Source organism: Molothrus ater, chromosome 6, assembly GCF_012460135.2.
Source record: "Molothrus ater isolate BHLD 08-10-18 breed brown headed cowbird chromosome 6, BPBGC_Mater_1.1, whole genome shotgun sequence".
NCBI classification, from domain to species: Eukaryota; Metazoa; Chordata; class Aves; order Passeriformes; family Icteridae; genus Molothrus; species Molothrus ater.
In genome coordinates, this window is record NC_050483.2 from 26,520,098 (window position 1) to 26,541,770 (window position 21,673).

General features: G+C 38.9%; 1 protein-coding gene across 4 annotated transcripts; it reads left to right on the forward strand.

The window, feature by feature from the left end:
• The first annotated feature begins 617 nt into the window (after positions 1–617).
• On the forward strand, positions 618–21,200 carry SNAP23 (synaptosome associated protein 23). Of its 4 annotated transcripts, none has more exons than XM_036383521.2 (8): positions 618–882; positions 9,009–9,114; positions 9,691–9,732; positions 11,022–11,070; positions 11,586–11,703; positions 15,086–15,238; positions 15,804–15,948; positions 18,467–21,200. In XM_036383521.2, exons 2-8 carry the CDS (start codon positions 9,058–9,060, stop codon positions 18,530–18,532), a joined length of 630 nt encoding a protein of 209 aa, XP_036239414.1. In that variant the 5' UTR covers positions 618–882; positions 9,009–9,057; the 3' UTR covers positions 18,533–21,200. The 4 variants fall into 4 exon arrangements, with proteins under 4 accessions (XP_036239414.1, XP_036239411.1, XP_036239413.1 ...); XM_036383518.2 differs by lacking the exon at positions 618–882 and adding an exon at positions 1,140–1,227; XM_036383520.2 differs by lacking the exon at positions 618–882 and adding an exon at positions 1,149–1,272.
• Positions 21,201–21,673: the final 473 nt, after the last annotated feature.

Below are 21,673 nucleotides of genomic sequence, written 5' to 3' on the forward strand. Positions count from 1 at the left end.
GCCCACCCCGCAAGAGCGCGCGCGGTTTGGCGGGGGCACAGCGCAGCCCACCAATGGGCCGGCGGGAGGGCGGCCGCGCTGCACGCTGGACGGCACGCCTGCGTGCCCGCGGGGCCTGCCGGGAAATGCAGTCCTGGCGGCAGCGTGACAATCGTGGACAGCCGACAGGAGAACGAACTTCATGGCGAGGGCACCAGCACCGGCCAGCTGGGGGCATTTACCAACTGATAATGATAATGGAGGTTATTGTTGTTATGTGTAAACACAGCGCTTTAAACACGCATAGTGCTACGTGTTACCGCTCTACAAATCAGACGCTGCAGACGGCGGGTACCTCAGCAGCGAGGTGCCGTGGACATCACGCCTGCCAGGGTGGCCGTGCCTGGGAAATTGCTCCAGGGGCGATTTTTAAGGCAGGAGGAGAAGGGCGCGGGTTGTGCAGTGTGCAATAAGCCTTACTGCACCGGGACCTTTCACGAGGCCAACGTCCACAGGGACTTGGAGCATCCCAAGATGCTGAGAGAGGCGACGGAAACCAAGACCCAGCTCTGAGATCGCAGTTCCACTGGAAGAGGGGCTTTAGATGCAGGACGTCATGCTGTGAAAGCTACCGGCTGTGCTTTCAGTGTTTACAGCCCGACAGCAGCCTTAGGGACGAATTTATCCACACCCGAGAAGGAATATACCTCAGGAAAGGCTTTACGGTTCAGCTGCAAAGGATAAGGTCGGTGATAACGAGGAGCAGCTTTCCCTTTCTGCCCTCCTCTCCGCTGGTGGCAGAAGGACGCTGACACTCGTCCTAGTAGAGAGTAAACTGGAGAAAAACCCCACCGATACAAATAGGGCCACTTCTGTACTGCGTTGTTTGCTGCCACAGCTCCGGTAAGCACGGCGGGGCCGCGGGCGACCACATGCACACCCGCCACTGAGACCCCCACACCCCACACTTCAAGGAGGAGGGAAGGAGGCGCAGCACCCCTCGCACGGCGCCCTGCCGGGTGTACACAGGCCGGTGTTCCGGCCGGTGCGAGGGCGCCGGGGGCGGTTCCTTCCCGCCGCCACCTTGGGAGTGGCGGAGGAGGGGGGCGGGCCCGGCCCCGCTTCCGGGGGCGGTGGTGACGCGCGCGGGCCGGCGCTCGGCAGCGGGGACGGGCGGGACATGGGAGCCTAAAGGGACGGCCCGGCCCGGCCCGGCGTAAGGGAGCGGCGGTGGCTGTGGCGGTGCCGGTAGGTGTGTGACGGGCTGGGCTTTGGCAGCTCGCAGCGCCCCGGGTAAGGCGGCAGGCTGTGTGATCCGGTCCGCGTCCTCCTCCGTGCCGCGTAGCGCCCTGTGCGGGGCGGGCTGTGGCTGCCGGAGGCCTCAGTGGGGCTAGGCGGGCCTGGCCCGCTGCGGTTGCCGTCCTGTATCGGCTGCGCAGGGCAATGGGGTGGCCGGGGCGCCGGGCTCAGGTCCTCCGAGCCCCCTCCTCAGCTGTGGGCTGCGCCCGCCCCCGTGTGCGAGGAGGCCTCGTGGGCTCGCCCCTAGTGGGGATGGCAATGCTATGTCCAGGTGGTTTTTATTTGCTTGGTGGGAGCCCGTGAATTGCGCTGTTAGTAGGGCCCAGAAGAAAACCCACCTCTTGTTGCTTCTTATTGAGCTTATGTATTGTGTTTTGCTGCCTTTAGACTAATCTGTAAAATGCTGTAGTGTTAATGTAGTAAACAATAAGAATCGAAGTGCTTCCTGTGCTTCTTTCACTTGTACCTCTCGATGCCCTTGGTGCTTCTGGGAAGCTACTAATGAGTCAGCTTTATTTTTCGCTTTTTTCACTGTTTTCTCTTTCTGTTTCACTTAATGGTAAGTCAGCACATGACTTGACACTCTAAGTAAACGATCTAAGGGAACTTGGGAAATTTCTTTATGCAACCTCTCTAACTATTTGCCTAACTTTTTGTTTTGTTCTCTGAAAAAGGGTACTAGATGCTCAGTCTTTAGAACTAAGAGTGTTATTTTACTTCCCCTTCATAAACAAAGGTGATTCTGTGCTGTAGAGGGAACAGTTATGTAGGAAGGTGTTTAGGGCCAAAGGCAGATCCACTTGTAATATCAACTGCTTGCTTGATTGATCCATTTGAGCACTTTATTGCTTACTGGCAGTCTAGTAGCCAGTCTAGCCTGACCTCCTCTGCTCTGCAGTTTTTGAAGTAGGGGCACAGTTATATAGCATAGTTTGTGGAGGACAAATGGAGTCTGTAGCTCAGTAAATGGATCAAAGTTGAACTGTGAATTTGTATTGGCCAGTATGTGATTTGGAGGAGGTTTCATGAGGCTTTTTCAGGGGCAAAAATGAGTTGTTGAGGTGAGAGTAGAACTGAACACAGTGCACAGAGGAGGTGGCATTGGTAGCGCCTATTCTTTGTGCTATCGCCTCTGTGCAGTGTGTTCAGGAAGCTGATAAGGGAAAGCAGGAAGCATGCAGAGTAGTGTCTTGGTCCTGGGCCCTGGCCTCTTCCTCCAGGGCCACAGATGCTTTATTCATTTATCTTGTAGACATAATAATTTCTGGTGGAGTACATTCTGGTGCTGATGCCTTGTGCCACCCTGTATTAGCTGGGCTGAATTTCAGCTAACTAGCAAGTAGGATAGCTGTTTGTGTTAAGGAAGGGTTTTAAAAACCCAGCTTTTCCGTATTAGTGATATCAAGAATTTGAGAGAACAGAAAAACCTCCATCACTAAACGCAAAGCTGTCTAATTTTGATCTTTGTAAGCATGCACAGGAAATTCATACTTAACATTCACATATCTAAGAATATTGTTTCATTAATTTTTCCATCTTTTGGGGAAGGCAACAGCTCCCTTTACAAGAGAAGGAACTGAGAGCATCTGCAATCACCTGAGGCTGTACTTGTTCACTGACAGCTAAAAATACAGCTCATGAGATACTGGCTTCCAGTCAGTTGCTGCAGCAGCTGGGTTGTATCAGCAGCTAGTTCCTATCTTTGTGGTAAGAAGGCATAAGCTGTATTTCTCAATTATGCTTGTAGATGCACCGGATAGGCTATTTCCTTGTCCCCCCCAGTTTACAAATTATCAGTGAAAGAGGAAGGGAAGTTTGGGATATTGATTAAAAGCATAACTTCACAGGAAAAGGGGTATGTGCAAATAGAGGACCTTCAGACGCTGAATAAGGAAGTAGTTTATGATATGTAGCAAATGTAATGGATATATCCATTTCTGAATTGCATTCAAAATTCTGAAAGGAATTCAGCCTATCAGAGGTACAAAACTGCTTCTTGTCAGCCAGAGATGCAGAACAATAATCTTATTCGGGGTGGGTTTGTGAAAGTGCCAGCAATCAAACAATATTGATCTGGTGCAAGTAGAGCTGTCTGGCTTTAGGAAACTTGTTGCTTTTGTCAGTCTCTCCCTGTCCAGATGTGGACAGTGTAATTGGAGTTGAACAAGCACTTTATCAGCATTGTGGCACCCTGCAATTAATTTAAATTCATAAAGATCATTAAGGTTTTTGAGTATTTTGGACAGCACAGCCTTAATGTGTTGTGGTGGTCATAAAGCAAGGAATTAAGTTTTCTTTTTTCCTAGAGACAATGACAATAAGCATTAGAATTACTTCTCAGCTAAGTGCTGAAGAAGAGCATATTTAAATAATGTAACTTGCCTACTATAGCTTTCATTGCTATGGAAGTGTCTTATAAATCCCAGAAGATTATTGGTATTGAAAAAAAAACCTTAAAAATGCTGTGCAAAGTCACTGTTGTAATGGCTTCTGAAACTTGTCTGCATTGGAAGCTGAGTGTGTTGGTATAAATAACTGGCTTCCAGTTGGCAAGTAATTCTGAATGAAAATGAAAATACTTGCAAGGAAAACCCTTAGTAGTGCAGTGGGGTATTTTAGGCCCATGAGGGAGACAACAAAAAGATTTTATGTTAATTTTTTACAGCGTGCTCTGGGAAGGTGGGTGGCAGATGTGATTATGTTGTTGCTGGCTGCATACAGCAATGCTTTAAGTCTTGAGGGTCTTTCCATTCAAATGCTTTATTACCTTCCCCCCCCCAAAGTTTTTAATGTGCCTATTGTCAGGAAAGCAGCCAGTGAACTACTGTTGGATGAAGTGATACTTCCGTAGCTTTCTGATCACAAGCAGGTACTTAAACCTGGGGACGTGGTCAGACAGGTCACCAGGGGGGTTCCTAACACTGAATTTGCTCCTCTCACACTATGAAAGTTCTGCCTTGGCAGATGTTAGCTCCCAGTTCAGTAGCTGGGGACAGAACTCATTGCTTGGGACTGATCCACCGCAAATGTGGCAGTGTGAGCAGTGCTTTTCCCAAGGAAAAATTTGCACTGTAGTCTCCCAGGATCACCCTCCTGCTAATAGAGACCAAGCCATAGCTCACATCAGTCTGTCACCTTCCACCTTCCAAGTTAGACAGAGAACCCACTAAAATGCTTCCACTGCTCTGTGAGTGTTGATTAACAAAATTAAGATCTCTAAGCCAGTGATGCTTTGAATGGACCGTGATAAAATCACCCCAAAAGTGCTTCTTGTGTCCCTCATTATTTTGCAATAACCTTTGCTTTGTCTTTCAGTCCTCTCCAGCCTAAGAATTTCACATAGGAGAGTGAATTGAAAGTTTTTCAGGGTTTTTGGAGCCATGACTAAATGGATAGTAAATGGAAAAAAGGCTGTGCAGACATAAGTTTGTTTCCTCTTGTCCAGGAGATAGAAGTAACTTAAGCTTAATCCATCCTTAATTGGCTTGGGCAGCAATGTCGTAGTTATGTTATGTATTATAGTGGTGAACTTACAGGATGGCTTAGCCCAACATGAGTAGTCTTGTGAAGAGATCTAAAGCTTTAGGTTGGAATTGGAATTTCAAAGAACTCTTTCTAGTTTGTACAATCTCCCAAATAAAGCATAGCAGTAAAAATTTGATGGCCGTGTGTTTATTTCCTTGCTGCTCTGGTTTCTCAATGAATCTTCCTTTTTGTAGGGCAGTGATAGTTAAGGTAATGAATGTGTTGTAATTTGTTTCCTAGTAGGAAGGTTTAATGAGCCCAGTTACCTCAAGAAAGTACATTTTTGTAGCAAGTTTAGTTTTGCATACTCTGCAAGTACCAGGCCTTCCTATGAAGGGGGCAGAAGGGGAGTTGTACTGAAATGTGTTTAACTGAGCAAATACTGCAGAAAACTGATAAAAGAAAGTAAACAAAGCTGACATCACATCCTTCCTTAAAGGAGTACTGCTTTGTCTTAAGGTACTTTAGATTCTTGTTTAAAGTTTGCCCATCTAGAAAGAAAATTAAAAATAGCAGAATATTGATATAATTATGAAATATCTTTGTAGGCTGTTCTCTTTTTTTTTACTTTGGTTATTTTGTGGCTAGGATTTTGTAAATGGTAGGGGAGGGAAGGTGAAGAAAATAGACATTGAGTATCAATGTTAAAATAAATGCTTGCCTTAGCAAATATTTTCATAACAAATGATAATAACCATATCAAGTTTTTTTCTCTCTGTATATTTTGTCTTTATTGAGTAATCTTAATGCCTTATAAATTTTGCCGTATACCATTAACATTGGAGTAAGATACCTCCAAGGATGTTTTCTGATTCCTAGGCAGAAAGATGGGTAAACGAGTATCCTTTCTGTATGTATGTATATTGTGTTCTGTTGGAACAGCTGAGTTACTTCAATACAAATGGCCTCATCTTGGCTGTTAAAATTTCTTTTGAGGTATCTTGCATGAAGGGCACCTGCTTTGTTCAGCTATTTCCATTAGGCCTGTAGCTATTGAGTCTGTATTCACGTCTTTGGAAACAGGCTATTTTGGAAATGTTTTGTTTGTTTTAAATTAGTGTTTTGTGCTTTTTTTAATGTTTTTAAACTGCCATGTGGTGAGAAGTTTTTATTGCCCTAGAGAATGTGTTTTTCTGTTCTGCCTTATGGCACTAATTGCCACTGCAGAGCTACCATGTAGATTGTGTCTGTGCTTACAAAAGCAATGCTGCAAACTAACAGGAATAAAACTATGGGTTTTTGGAGTCTAATGCATTTGGCTTGGATATTCAACTTTAAACAGACATTATAATAATACTAATTCAAAGAGCATGCTTTCTTATGCCTGTCTTAATAAGGAAATCTTAATATGTCTTGTTTTATATAATCTAATGGTAACGTCTGAAAAGTGAAGCAGATAAGCTTGCTGGGAAGTTGAAAGAAAGAAATGTTCTGTCACTTTTCAGTGACATAAGACCTCAAGAAATTATCAGAAAAGCTCAGCAAATAGCTGAACCCTTTATCTATGATAAAGGTTGTCAGAACATTTCTCTTAACCAAGTGTTCTGAATGGTTTTACTTAGCTTACTCACACAGGTAATACCCTCACAATTATATGAGCTTTAAATTATGGTTTCATGTCACAAGAGGCAAAGCACTACAGGTGTCCAAATATGAGCATCAGAAGATAAGCACTTGCATAACTCAGCTTTGAAAAATCCTGGAAGTAACTTTTTTTTCCCTCTGTGTCTGCTGTGTTGGAACGGTTTTTCCTCCACATCTTGAAGCTGGATTTCTTGATTGTTAGGTCAATTTATAAACAGTGTCAAGACAAAATGCTATTAATTTTGGGCAAAAGTGAGTGGAATGCTGTGCATTTCTATAGAACTTCTTGCTGGCTGTCACTGGAGCTACTCATAAAGATGTGAGCAAGCTAGGGGAACACAAAGCCTGTCTGTCAGCTGTTAGAACTGGTTTGCTGATGACACAAAGCTGGGAGGAGTGGCTGATACCCCAGAGGGCTGTGCAGCCCTTGAGAAGGACCTCGACAGGCTGGAGAGATGGGCAGGGAAGAACTGTCAGAAATCCAACAAAGGCAAGTGCAGGGTCCTGCACCTGGGAAGAATAACCCCAGGCACCAGCACAGGCTGGGGCTGACCTGCTGGAGAGCAGCTCTGCCAGGAACCTGGGGGTTCAGGTGGACAACGACTGAGCCAGCAGTGCCCTTGTGGCCAAGAAGGCCAGTGGGAACCTGGAGTTCATCAGGAAGAGCACTGCCAGCAGGTCCAGGGAGGTGATCCTGCCCCTCTGCTCAGCCCTGGTGAGGGCATATCTGGAGTGCTGTGTTCAGTTCTGGGCTCCTCAGTACAAGAGAGACATGGAGCTCCTGGAGTGGGTCCAGCAAAGGGCTAGGAAGATAATTAAGAGACTGGAGCACCTCTCTTACCAGGAAAGGCTGAGGAAGCTGGGCCTGCTCAGCCTTGGGAAGAAACAGTGGAGAGGGGACCTCATCAAGGTCTATCAGTGTCTCAAGGGAGGGTGTCAGAGAATGGAGCCAGGCTCTTCTCAGTGGTGCCCAACAACAGGAGAAGAGGCAAAGAGCAGAAACTGATGCACAGGAAGTTCCACCTGAATATGCGGAAAAGCTTTTTCATGGTGCAGATGACTGAGCACTGGAACAGGTTGCCCAGAGATGTTGCTTAATCTTATTCAGTGAAAATAGGTACTTTCCTCCCTGTCTCAGGTTTACTGGTCCTTAGGTGTGCAAATCAGCTTGAAGAGTGTTCTCAAATTCAAAGCTGGGACTGCCTCAGATAAACCTTATAAAAGGAACTTAAGCCTGTGAATGAAAAGATAATTTACTGATTATACACTGAAACTGGACTACTGAAAACAGAGTTAGAGGCCTTGTATGAGAATATCTTGTTTTGGTTTTTTTTATTTAATGATAGCAAACACTAACATGCACTGACATCTACTTTACAGAAATCTCCTAGAGCTATTGTCTCAGGCTATGCTAGGTGCTGAAGACCAAACCTGCTGAAATGTTCTTTAAATCTTTAAGTACTTCAGCTGTAAAGGATTTAGGGGTCTTGATTTCAGTTCACCATCAGAGTAATGCACACTCCTTGTGAAGAGCTGTGGGGTAACAGCTGGGCAAATCTGCATAAATTTAACTTCCTAGGAGCAATTACTTTTGTTAGATATTCTAAAATACTGATCTTGTAGGGGAAAATTAGTCAAGTCAAGCAGGATGTTTGGAATTATATCCATGAGTACCATGAACTTAATTGCAAGCTACTCATGTGAAAGATCAAGGAGTAATTTAAAATTAAGGGGGAAAATTTGGGGGGAGAAATATCCTCTTATTTCTCAGCTTATGTGCTATCTCATTAAATTCTTGTATAGCTTGTGAGCTCTGTTTTCCCATTGCTAGGAGTGATGGCTTTATTACCATTCCTCCAACAAAAATGCAGATTCTTAACTCTGAAAAACCTGTCTCAGATAGGAATACACTTATTGATGGGATTGCTAATTTATCTTGTATTTTAGGCAAAATATATATCTTCTGTTTTTAGCAAAAGGTAGATCATGGTGTCTTGGGACTCAGTTATTACCCTGTGCTTATTATGAGAAAGGTAGATTAGAAAACCTTTGCCACAGTTTCAGACATGCCAGTTAAAACCTTTGTGGATCCTTTTGCATTTGAGGAATTCACCATACAATAACAACAACCATTTCTAGAGTCTTACTTGGGATCATTTTAGGTGGTGTTTCGTCTGTGAAAATGTTTCTCCTTTTTCTGATATTTAAATTCTTCAATGGAAATGGAAAGAACACTTAAAGTTTATACTAATAACTTAAATGTCTTAATAAATTTATTTCTAGATTACTGGGCAAACTAATGTGTTTTTCCAGCATGGAGAATTAAGCATTAAGACCTTATTTCCTGGTTTTTACCTTACTAACTATAGAATTTTTTCAAAAATGTTTAGGAAGCCAAAAAAAACCGTTCTTCATATACTGATTGTTCCTGTATTTCTTTTAGCTCCTCAGTTAGGTCATATCAGCTGATTAATTATTTTAGTGTCTTCTAGTCCTAATGAGATGTTTTACTATGCATAATGAAATGTATAGGCTCTCATTCTTTGAACTATCTTCTACTTTCAACTCAAAATACTGATGAAATGATAATTCTAATGCTTACTTGGTATCTGTTATTACAGGGGGAAGGTTCTCTTTAACGTGATTCCTTACAAGTAGTATTTCCTCATCATGGATGAGCTATCACCTGAAGAAATTCAGCTGAGGGCCAACCAGGTCACTGATGAGGTAAATATTATAGGAAAACATCTGGGATTACAGTATTTGCCTAACAAGATCAGAATATCTTTTAAAAACAAATACAGACCAGGATAATGATTCTGCAAGGTTATAGCTGAATGTTTTAAGTTTTCACTTTAGTTGGTGAATACTGGAGTGAAGACTACTCCTAAAAATAAGAATGAGTTTTAACTGCTGAATTTTGAAGCCTTACTTACTTACTTACTTAACTGAGTGCTGATCAACCAGTTGTGATTACAGATATGATAGAATTTGGTTACCTACAGCATTGTTAATTGTATTGATACTTCATGGCTTTCTTATTTAACTAAAATTCATTTGAATATGTTATCTTTTTTAAGACTTTCCAATGTGATAAGAAAAATAATAGCAAGGACTAAAAACAAAGAAAGACTAATGTGCTGCCAATATGTTGTAGCATGTATTAAATATAGACAAGGTGATGAACTGTTGGTGTACAAGGTGTGTACTATTGCCTTACTACAATGAACTGACAGAGAAGACTTTCAGATACTGATGTGTGTATAAGTAATTAATGCACTCATTTTAAAATTCACTTTCTAGTCTTTGGAAAGCACAAGGAGGATTCTTGGCTTGGCCATTGAGGTAAGAAAAAGCTTTTGAATTCTCTGGATTTATGAAGTATAAAAAGCGCCATGGTAACTGTAATTTTAAACAGTTTTTTGTCTTTCTCAAGACACACACACTTCATCATTAGAAGTTGCTGCCTTAATTGAGTAGTAGCATTAGAATGATATAACCTACATGATTTTCACATTCTATCAGATTACAGAAGAATCAATTTCCTTTTTACCTGTTTTAAGTAAAAGGATCTGATCTCCAAATGTTACAAATTAGTTGTAAAAAGTCTTCTGATGGTCAGTTATGTCTTTGGCTGCTGCAAAATTTGCATTTCATAACATCTTTCGTCTGTATTTCAGCTCACTTTGTCTGTGAACAGTTTAGAAATGTTTCACTAATGAGGACAGTAGGGGTCAGCTGGGTGAGGTGGTAGAGTATGACTGCTCCTGGTTCAAACAAGTTATTCTGCATACATCTTCTTACAATCTTTTCATCAGTTTTAACTGATAAGGAAACTCTTAACACCCTTTTACATTATTTGAAACAATTCTGTATTTGGGTTTATCAAAGTTTATCAAAGTGAAGTTGTATGAGGAATCCTACTCCTCTGCACAGTTCTGGTTGCTGAAGATGCAGCTGTTGCCAGTAAGGCATTTGATCACTGTAGCCTGATGAATACTTCACACACAAGTGTTAAGTAAATGTCATGAGCCAACATAATTTCTTTTGGTATCATAGTTTCCTGATTCATTCTATGCTGCCAGTTTACAGTAAAACATGGGTACAACTTGCATGCAACTCCCAGACACTGAGCCAGCAAAGAGCTCTTACACTACTCTGCTGTAGTATATTCCTAACTGCTAAATTCTTAGAAATTATTTTGCAGGCTTTGTTTTGCTTGCTTTCATTCTGGCTCCCAGGACTAAAGGCCTTGTAAGCCCTTTTGAAGGATGTAGGGATGAATAAACCAAATGCTAGTTCTCAAAATGAAGCACAGCTGGCTTTGCTTTTCTAGCTAGATGTTGTCACAGTTCAATCTGAGTATTACAGTAAATTTTATCATCTTTTGTAATGTAAGAAAAACCTCACAAAAATACCATAAAAGCCCCACTAATTGAGATAGGCTGATAAGCGCCTTACCTGTTACACTAACATAGCTGGTAATTTGAGACTTCTAATAGCTTTACTACAGAAATTATTTTAAGTACAGTGTTTTATTATAATCTTGGATGAATTATCAAATTTACTATCCAGACCTTCTGATTTTGCACTGCAGTCTCATTTTATATCTGCAACTAAATTTCTTTCTCCAGTCCCAGGATGTTGGCATCAAAACTATTACCATGCTGGATGAGCAAGGAGGTAAGTTCTTCCCTAACACTAAAAATCAATATTAGAATGTAATGAGTGTAAGAAAAGAACTATCATAGAAGAGTTGTTGTTGAAACTAAAGGCTTATTATTAAAGACTATTTAGGTAAAAATGAGATTTCCTAGTTGGTTATTCCTAGGTATTTGTAGTATTTAAAATATGTTTTAAAGTAGTTGAGAGGTAATGATAGTTACAATGTAATACAGCTCTGCTACAGAAGCTGCTTTCTTCCACCTGGCATGAATGTAACTAGCTGCATTTATTCTAAAAGTAGCAATAGAAATGCTGCTCTAAGGATGGGGAAGATATTTGCAAAGTAGTAACCAAAACCTCTCATTGAATATCTTTCTTAAAAATTAAAAAAAAAATCCTAGAAGGCAGGAAAGAAAAATGTCAATGGTCTTTATATAAAGATAGAACTGAAACTTCTTCCTGCTATAAAGAAATGTTAATTTTGCCCACTTCTCCCAGTCCATGTTTAGTCCAGTTATTTGTTTCTCTTCTAGAACAACTAAATCGTATAGAAGAAGGCATGGACCAGATAAACAAGGACATGAGAGAAGCTGAGAAGACACTGACAGAGCTCAACAAATGCTGTGGGCTCTGTGTCTGTCCTTGCAACAGGTCAGTTATATTGGTACTTGGGCCTAGAGCTCTAGGAATATTCCCAATAGCTACTGTACCAGGAAATATTAACTAATTAAAGAGCTAATTAAAAAATGCTGAATCTCTAACAAAATTGATTGTTTTGATTTGTAGAGCTGCATCCTTTTAAAATTGTATGGGAGTAACTAAAGCTAACTTGTATCTAACCAAACATTGTGCCCCTTTTACTGTAAATATAGCTGCTATATAGCATCCTGCACAGTTCTGGCCTAATCTATTTAAGGCTTCTATTTAGTAGAAGATTATTAATATCCATGCAGATGAGGCCAAATTGAACTGCAAATAGCTATATGTAAGTGCCTGTCTCTTAGAAATTTGCTTCCAAAAATAATTTTTTCACAAAATACTCTTGTACTAATTTAAAAGCAAGACAACTTATTCATACTTTAGGGAGGGTGAGACTAGGAGAACAGAGCAGACACTGGTGTTAAAGCTTTAATCTTTTCACTAGTGACTACATAAATTCTTGCAGACCTGCTTCACATTGCTTTTATAACATCAGTGTTATGGCTGCCATATCTAAATCAGTTGAGTAATCTAATCTTTAGTATGACACTTGATTTGTACTTTTAAACAAGTAAACAGTCTGAGCAATGTCAGAATTATTTTTGATGGTGTCCTAGCTTTAAGTAGTAAAGTACCAAACTGTTTATGTTAATTGGATGTGATCATAGCCCATCCAAATGAAGGAGGCATAAATTGAGTATAGTGACTGAAGTGAATAGTGTGTGCATTTGTTGGTTTTTGCTCTTTAGCATGAGCAAAATCAATTATCATTCAATGGAGAAGTAGCAGAAGTTTAGGTAAATATTCCTTGGAGTAGCTAAGTCTGCTTAACCAAGAGAATAGCACTTAGAGGGTCATTTAGGATAGATAGAAATGTGACTTCTAAAGCTGAAAGTCTTAGTGCTTTAGTCCCTTGAAAATGCAGATGTCCTGACTTCTGGATAGGTGTGCTTACTGCTATATATTAGTTGGCTCAAGCTGGTGGACTTTGAGCATTTTGACACACTCAGTCTTTGTTTTCTGTAGTTAATAGTCTTATTTCACTGAAGCTAAGCAGCTTATTGACACTAAACAAGCTCAGAATTTTTGAACTCTTGTGGCACTCCAAGTACACAGATAACAAGAACAGAAGTAGTTGTGTACCAAACTGGACAGTAATGTATAGAAAAAAATGGGTAAGTAGAGGGCAGCAAAGAAAAAAGAGAGTGAGTCTCTTTCATGTATCTACTGGTACACCAACCCTTTTCTCAATGTTATTTGTCAATCAGTTACCTCCACAGCTTTTCATACTTTTCATAAAAGCATAAAGCTATATAAGCTACATCAGAACACTTGCTGAATTACTGGGTTTTTTTTGTTTTAATTTCTCCTAGGTTTAGATTATTTATAAAAGCTTTGTGAAAATAAAAAATACTGTTATACAATCTATGTACTATTAACAATTTACCTTTTTGTTGATGTGTACTACTTTCTTCTCCATTCTTTCCTAACACTGATGCTTGCTTTCTAAAAATGAAGACTAGGATAAGAAGCTGTATTCACTTAAACTGGTGAAAGTGGATTTTAGGACAAGGTCAGTGTTAGTAGTGCAGATGCATATGTAACCAGCTGTCTGAAGTGATGTTTCTATTGCATTTGTGCTTGCATGTGCATGATGTCTGTCTGCATGTGTTTCTCCTTGTGATTGTGATGTTTTGTAATACTGACATGAATAGAGAATGTCCCTTACTACAAAGGGTATTATTAGCTGTGGAAATGGTGAGCAACTGCTTGAGCCATTGCTGGTTTGACAGGTTGTGTAAATTGCCTTAGTTTTGCAGAAATGAAACTTGAGAAATGTGAATGTATAGTAATTTGAAAAACAGCTCTTAAAAGCAGGTGGTGAGAAGTTTTCTTCTTAACTGTGCTTATTTTGAACAGTAATTTTTTTTCTGGCTGTCTACTTCACAGGTGTAACTAGTCTTCAGGTCACTTGTTTTTTATTGATGAAGTCCTCACATTTGCCTCTGGCACCTAAGACTTTGCTCCACCAGAAGCAAATCATACAAAGATCTCTTCTAGTTATGGCTTTAGTATAAATGAGATTAAAATACAATGCTCAATCTAGTTGCAGTAAACTTAGATATCTTTAGGCCTGTGTATGTACAAGGAGCTAGAATTGACTAGTTTACGTTTCTTCAGGGTTTTGTTGGGTGCAATATTTCCACTATTAATGGCAAAATTATTCTATTTTTTCCCCTCAATATGTTCATTTTAGATTACTTTTTGTAGGATCTGACCTATGAGATGTAATTTCCCATATTGAATACATAAATACCCTTAGAATGAAGGGGAAGATTTGTTCATTACAGCTAATTTCACAACTCTTTAAATGTGTAATGTCCGGGTTACTGAAAGGCACAATATCTCCAGAAATTGCCTCTGATTGCAAAGTTAGGTGTATTGCGACACTACAGATTTCCTTCACAGGTGTTTAAAGAAGCAGAAAAATGGCAGTGTCTGGATTGTCTAGCTTAAACCTGAAAATGCCACAAAATAAGGTGAACATGAGAATATTCTCAAAATAAATTCTTCAGGATTAATGAGAACAGACCTCAATTTAGATAAGTTTATTTTGCTAGGTTTTCTTCTCCTCATGCTTTTATGGCTCTGTGATTCTTGAGACCGCTGTGTGTCAGTGTGCTTTCTTTATTTTTTTTTCTCCTGTGATTTACATGGAAAAAGTATAATGGCAAGTTGGCTTATTGATTTAATGGAGTTAGTACAATTGAATTGCAGAATGAAAGAACTACTTAAACATGATTACTGTTAGTTCATAATCAAAGTTAACATGAGAAACATTAACTTCTTCTGTTGCCAAGTAATTTTTTAATGTTTGATTAAAAAAAATAGTAGCAATTAATGGTTTTCTTGCATAATATAGGTATTTGTTTGAGTGAGCTTTTGCATTCATCCTCATTTCTTCCTGAAAGGTAACTAATCTTGTCTCTAGATTAATTCCAGTTATAAGTGCAATTCTATTTTATGACAGGGTAAGCTTTCTTGTGACTGTCATAAGCTTCTGCCCTCTGTTAAAGTATTGCTTTAAGCAAATTACTGTTCTTTTATTAAAGCTTAAGACCAAAGTAATCACTGTCCTTAGAGTAACTCAGTTGTGTTTGTACTATCAAGATACAAGAACTTGTATTATATAGACAAAGTTTTATCTGTACAAAATTTCATCTCTTTTGGGCACAATACAAATGTTTACGAAAATTCTAGATTAATACTGAATTTCAGTCAGGAAGCTATGTTTCTGATTTAGTGGTTCAGATTTTTTATTTTTATGGAGTAGGACAAAGAACTTTGAGGCCAGCAAAGCATACAGAGCAACGTGGGGAGATGGAACAGAGAACTCAGCAGACCATGTGATATCCATGCAACCAAGAAGTATAAATCAGCGGCAGCCTCAGACTTCTGGAGGACCAAGTAGTGGATATATTACAAGGTTTGCTAGCTCATATTCCTCAATCTCAAATGCACAAATCCTGTTACTAGTTGTCAGCTTCTTTCACAGATGCATTTTAGGTCAAGTTGCCAAATCAAAACTTTTAGTATTGTTTGGAGGAATTGTTTGTGTCTTGGAGAGGTGACGGCAGACACCTACACCTTCAGTATTGTAGTGCTCATCCTACACTTTTTTTTTTTACATAGTGGTGGTATGGTCAGACTGTTTCTGGATGTGAGAACTATAAGGCTTAGTACTTAGTTATTGAGGGGATTGTTAAAAATATCAAGGTGTATTACTGCCATAAAGTATATTTGAGAGAAACTCACGTCTTAAACTTCAGGTAACTATTTTAATTTTTAAGGCTATTTTTGTAGTAGTGGCTAGCTTAGCACTCTTTTTTTTTTGGTGAATGCTTGCTTGGAGTACAGGGAGTTTTAAAAGGGGGGAAAAACATACCTTGGTTTGAATACATAGTGCAACAGTCAAGTTCTACTAGAGTAAATCTATGCTAGACAAAAGCAAGTTCTTGATTCTTGAAACATTGTCTTAATTATTTGAACAGAATAACCAATGATGCCAGAGAAGATGAAATGGATGAAAATCTTGCTCAAGTTGGAAACATTCTTGGGAATTTGAAAAACATGGCTTTGGATATGGGCAATGAGATTGATGCCCAGAATAAGCAAATAGACCGGATAAATATAAAGGTAAATGTCAAAGGTGTTCTCTGCTCTCAATTCAGAGATTGTAACTCAGAGGTTATTAGGAATGTGCTCACTGTATTTGCAGCAAATATGTGATAAGGTTATGCTATCCTCTAGGTTGCAGTGATTTGAACAAGAGATACACCTTGATACATATAGGATATATAGCTTAAAATTCAAATGCTTGAGTGCCAGGAAACCTAAATATACAGCACAAATGACTACTTACTCTGAAAACTAATAAACTTCATGGGATCAAAAGTACAAACGCTTACTGGAGGTATACCCGGGGGATTGTTACTCACAGGAAATTGTTTTTCTTGTGATAGGGAATAGATATTTTTAACAACAGCTCTTCAAAATTCCTAGAAAGTCACTATAATGAATGTAAAGTAAAACACAAGATATTCATTGCCCTAATTCTTGTGGATGAATTAATATTGGACCTGGGGAGACTTTGGAATAATGGAGTTTGTAGGTGCGTGGAGAAATGGTCTGCACATTAAGTTAATTATAGTAACTTCCTTTTTTATATATAATTTTGTTACTTAAGTGTTAGCTTCTCCAAACAGATTAACCATATATAAATATATTTTGGGAGGTTTCTTTCAAATGGAAGATTAATGAGAATGCTAAGTCTATTTTAGAAATGTCTGTATTCTGAAATGAGTAGAAGTTATTTTATAGGCATCCTGGTTGAGAAAGGAAGAAAAACCTTTAATGAATAGTGTGTATTAGAGATTTCAAAAAGTAGAAGCAAACACTGATTACTGTGAAATTATAGTATTAAGACAAAATGGGATTTTAAAAATCTCACTGAAATGTTGCAGTGGACTTAAAAGAAAGAGGAATGGAATTCCTCTGATCTGACAAAAATGCCAGTTGAATGTGTGTCAACAGTTCAATTTTGTCTAGTAATTTAGTATTGATAAGGCAAATCAACATGATTATATGGAGGATACATTAACTGTTCCCTGAAACTGCACATCTGATTACCATGTTAAAAAAGTCAGACACTTGGAAGTACACTAGAAAATGTCTTTGAATTTAAAATGAGGTGTGAAATTCTTATAAAGCAGACTGAAAACTGCCTGGTCAAATAAACTGCTAGTGGGAATTACTGTTTTTAGTTATAGTGTTTCTAGTAGATTCAAGTATCTCTTTTGGCCTGATGCTCCTTTGGTTTAGTGATTTTGAATAAGATTTTGAATAAATCTTGCTGATCAAATCTTACTAATAAATAAAATGTGGTGTATACAAGTTAGAATTGCTTTGCAGACCAGAATAAAAATGAAAGTGCAATTCCTGACTTTGAGACTGGCAACTTGTCTCAGGATATTTAAATTAATCCTTCTATGTTGATAACTTCTTAAATGTAGTGAACAGTATGGAAACCAAACCAAATGTTGTCTGTAAATCTTCAAACAACAGTATCATGTAAAGAAACAGAATTTAACTTCAGAATATAATTGATACTTCTATTTTTTTAAGAATTCTGATTCACCTGGGAAATAGGCTTGACTGGGTGACTTTTGGTAGTGTTATGTAGGACTCCTACTCTGAAGAAACCCATAATGAAACTTACATTACTGGATTTTTCTTAGAAGAAGATCTAGTAACTAGATTAGTATTTCCAAAGTGTTGTTAACAGATTAGAGTCTCCCTTTTCCATGGTAGGTTTTTGTCCCTCCCCTCCCCTTGACCCGAAAGGCAGGAAGGAGGGAATGGGAGGGAAGGACTTGAACTGCAAGTGTGCTCTGCCCAGCCCATTTCAAGACAAAGGTGTGAAATGGCTAATACTTGGCACATCAACCTGTGCTAATACTTGGCACAGGTTGAGCTTCTTAGGGGTTCCACTCATGGTGAGGGCAGAGGCTGATTTTGTGCATATTACACTTTCTGCACATTCCCCACAGCACACTGCGTAATTGGGGAATTACCTATAAACTCCTTATCATACCTTTCAGTAAAACTGTATTTTCAGACATGTTCAACCTAGATACTGTGACCTGACTTTTGATGCTTTAAAAAATCTAAAGCTTGTTTTTAAAATACCATATTGTTACAGCACTAGTACATTGGAGGGGATGTGAATGAAAACTATGGATTTGCACTAAACAAAATAAATCTGACTTCATGCCCATGGGCCCAGTTTTTACTATTACTTCTAGTTCAGAACAACCTTTTTTCTCTGTAGAGGTTCATAAGATGTCTAAACACTGGGAGAGAATTTCTATTCCCTTGTTTTGTTAACATGCTTCCTTACCAGCTGAGGAAAGCTGATGTGTTTTGAAAGTGTCTTTGAAACTAAAGAGCAAAACCTTTTTCTCTTTATTGTTTCTACCAAAATTGACGCCATATGCTCTCTAGGGAAAAAAAAATTACCTCCAGCATACAGAAGTTGCTCCCCTTCTCTCTACCACAATGATGATACCTTGCAATTCAGAAGTTCATGTCAGTTTGAATTTTTTAATTGTTTTGCATTGAGTCTGCAAATGACCTATGAATTTCTCTCTTTCAGGCCGATACAAACAGGGAACGCATTGAGCAAGCAAACATCAGAGCCAAGAAGCTAATTGAAAATTAAAGCCTGCTCTCATTGTTCAATGACAGCCTCTCCAGCTGCAAGCCACCATATTCATGGATCTGTGAAACTTCTATTCTGAAATAAGAGGGGCTGGGACAAATGAAGCAGTACCCCTTCTGTAGGGATTAGTTTTCTTTTATTGCTTCATGTAAACATGGCCTTGACTCCAAGAAAGCAGCCAACTTCCTTCTACTCATCTGCCTTCACTTTCTTTAAACTGCTCAGGGCTAAAAGTGTTAGGGCTTTGAGAATCTTCTTGCATGTTTGATTCCTCTTCCCAGTTTCTTTTTTTTTTTTTTTTCCCTGCACCAGAAATTCAGTCCTTTATTTAAGTTGAACAAGCGGGGTAACCTGAATTCACAGTTGTGGAAAGTTGGAGAGGGCACTTTGCACTGTTTGAAATACCTCATAAGTTGAGTGTCTTCACTAAAATAGGGACTAGGTGAATGTTGTCTGATTTGTATCTCTAGCATCTAACAATAGTTTTACAAAATCCAAACCACATGATTGGTTTGGAGTTGAATTTGTGGATCACAGAATTGAAGAGGCCCATTACTTACAACTTGTGGGTTGAGGGCTTTAAAACACTTCCTAACCACATGAACTTTAAGGTAATGGTAGCCAGAGGGATATACAGGTTGCCATTTCTTTACTGTAAATTGACATCAGTTTGGAGGCCATGACTAATCATGCTACACTGTTCTGGTAATATTTGTTGTGTGTATATACATATCTGATCTAAGCCCCATGCACACAAGTAGAAAAAGATAAAACTGTCTCCCTAAGGTATTTATTTGATGGAAAATTTTACACCTCTCATCTAAAAGCTAACTTTGAAGTCTTTAAATAAGGCATCTGAACTGGAAGAAACTGAGTAGAAAAGCATGCAGCTTGCTTGCATCCCATATCTTACTCTCTTTTGGCGAGTTTTCACTGGAGTTCAGTTTATGCCTTTCTCCAGTGCAAAATAATGATTGAGATCTGGTGCAGAGTTTGCTCTCAGCAGTAACTTTGGGGGTGCTTCTGAAACCTACCAAAACCAGAGAAGCTTATTGTGAAAGTTCTTTGTCACAAGTCTGGAGGAAGCAGTAGCTATTTATGAACTGTTTGCTAGTTCTAAATAAACTAGTTCTAAATAGATTCCTGACTGGTTTATTATTGAAGACATTGGGACTGGCAATTGGAAATATTACATATCCAACTTTCTTGCAAATAAAATGTTCTTACTCTATTGCAGAATAGAGGAGTTTCTGACCAGGTGAGGTAAACCACTGTCCTGTTAAGAAAAATGGTTTGGTTTTAATGTAATATAAAAAGATTTTCTTGAAATCTTAATTAAATTCTAAGTGACTTAGGTTATTTTCACTCCACCCAGCAGTATATTATGCCTGTTTTAAAGTTGAAAATGATGCTTTGGACTAACCTGCAATACTCAGTGTTGGATGGCAAAAATCTTCAAACCAAGTTGATTGGACAAATAATTAAAACTTAATAGCATTTGGGGTGCTTTTTTGAAGGACAGTCCACAAATGCCCTGTGGCTACCAATATTGAATCCCAGAGTCAGAGATGACACTAATCCACCAAAATGCAGGACAGTGTTTGTTAAGTGTTCTATTTTCTTTTTAGTAGCAATAACAGTCAGTGTTACCAGTATATTTTCAGTTAGGTCCCAGGACAACTTGATGTTTAAAGAAAAAAGAACCAAAAGCAACACTCACACGCACAAAACCCACAACAATCCACCAAACAAAAACCCAACCAAACAAAAAAGCCCCAAACAACCAACCAAAGGATGGGGCAGCTGCATGTAAAAATAGGCCAGTGGTAGTTTGCCTTATGTGAATAAGGTAAAGTCATTTTTAGGGGACTAGATAGTGAGTAGTGTGGGTTGGCTCCTCTCTAGCTTCCGGTAATTGTTGGAATGCTACTGAATTTCAAAATCTCACTAGCTACCCACTCAGTAAATTAAGGTAATGTGCTTAAAAATGCAAGTAGCAAAGAAATACTTTTAAGAACATTGCATAATAAACTTCAAACAGCCACCTGCATAGAGACTTTGTATGTCTCTTTTTCCTTCTTAAAAACTTCAGATTAACTTAATGAATATTTGCTGCTAGTTGTGAAAGCAAAAGTATATGTTATTTAATTATGATTGTCTCCTGGAACAGAAGACTGAAGTGGTTACCTTATTCTGCTTACACAGTGCAAACCTGCTCTTTAGCATTTGGACATTCCAAACATCGGAATGTTTTCTCCCTTGCCATTGTTCTTGTCCTTGACTTGCCTAATCTCTACCAATAAATGAGCATGCTGGCTGATAAAATGATGTGATTGGTATATCAAAACTGTAATATTGCAGTGAATACCACACAAAATAATTTCTGAGACTCTTGAATATTATCTGAGTATCAATACTATTTTCTGATGCAGCAAGAGCCAAATCTGTGAGGGAGTTGGTGCCTTTATATTAGTCAAAAACAGTTTGCTTCTTGGATGTCTTACTGTTGTCTATAGAATAGATGCTTAATTTACATATCTATGGTATGAAATCAACACTTGTATGTCTTTGTATGTCTAAATGCTATTAAGAATGAAGGTTTACAGTTTCTGCTTTTGATTGTTAAACTATATATTGTGCACAAAAAATATATACTTTTATAACTGAATGTGTTTTAAAACTATTTTCTCTAGAAATGTCTTTGTCTAATTTCCTGTCCTTGAAAAACTTGGCAGAACTAGTTGCTATTATGCAACTAGGAAGTTCTCATCTATTTTTATTTCACAGAAATCCCGGTGTTAAAAAAAGAATAGGTGTGGTTGGGAGGAGAGGAATATTGTGGTCTTTAACACTCTGGTTTTGATCCCTGCATAATCATCTCCTAAATGCAGACTATGAACTGTGTCCATCTCTTCTTTGAAAGACTGTGACATACATGGCAGTATACTCGAGGATGATAAAGGAACAAAGTAAAATAACTTAAAACTTTCTAGTTAAGTATTGCTAACAGATACATAGCAAACAACTAGTCCAGTAGATGAAATGAAGAGATTTAACCTACTGCAAAAGCAATTTAATTTGTGAGGCAATTTAAATGGTATTTTCTCTAGTACCACAGCCTCAGATTCCCAAAACACTCTT

Excerpts from the sequence above, each read along its gene's own strand:
- SNAP23 (XM_036383521.2), top strand. The coding sequence starts at position 9,058 with ATGGATGAGCTATCACCTGAAGAAATTCAGCTGAGGGCCAACCAGGTC. Across the intron at positions 11,704-15,085 it reads TGTGTCTGTCCTTGCAACAG|GACAAAGAACTTTGAGGCCA; the intron begins GTCAGTTATATT and ends TTTATGGAGTAG. Across the intron at positions 15,949-18,466 it reads TAGACCGGATAAATATAAAG|GCCGATACAAACAGGGAACG; the intron begins GTAAATGTCAAA and ends TCTCTCTTTCAG.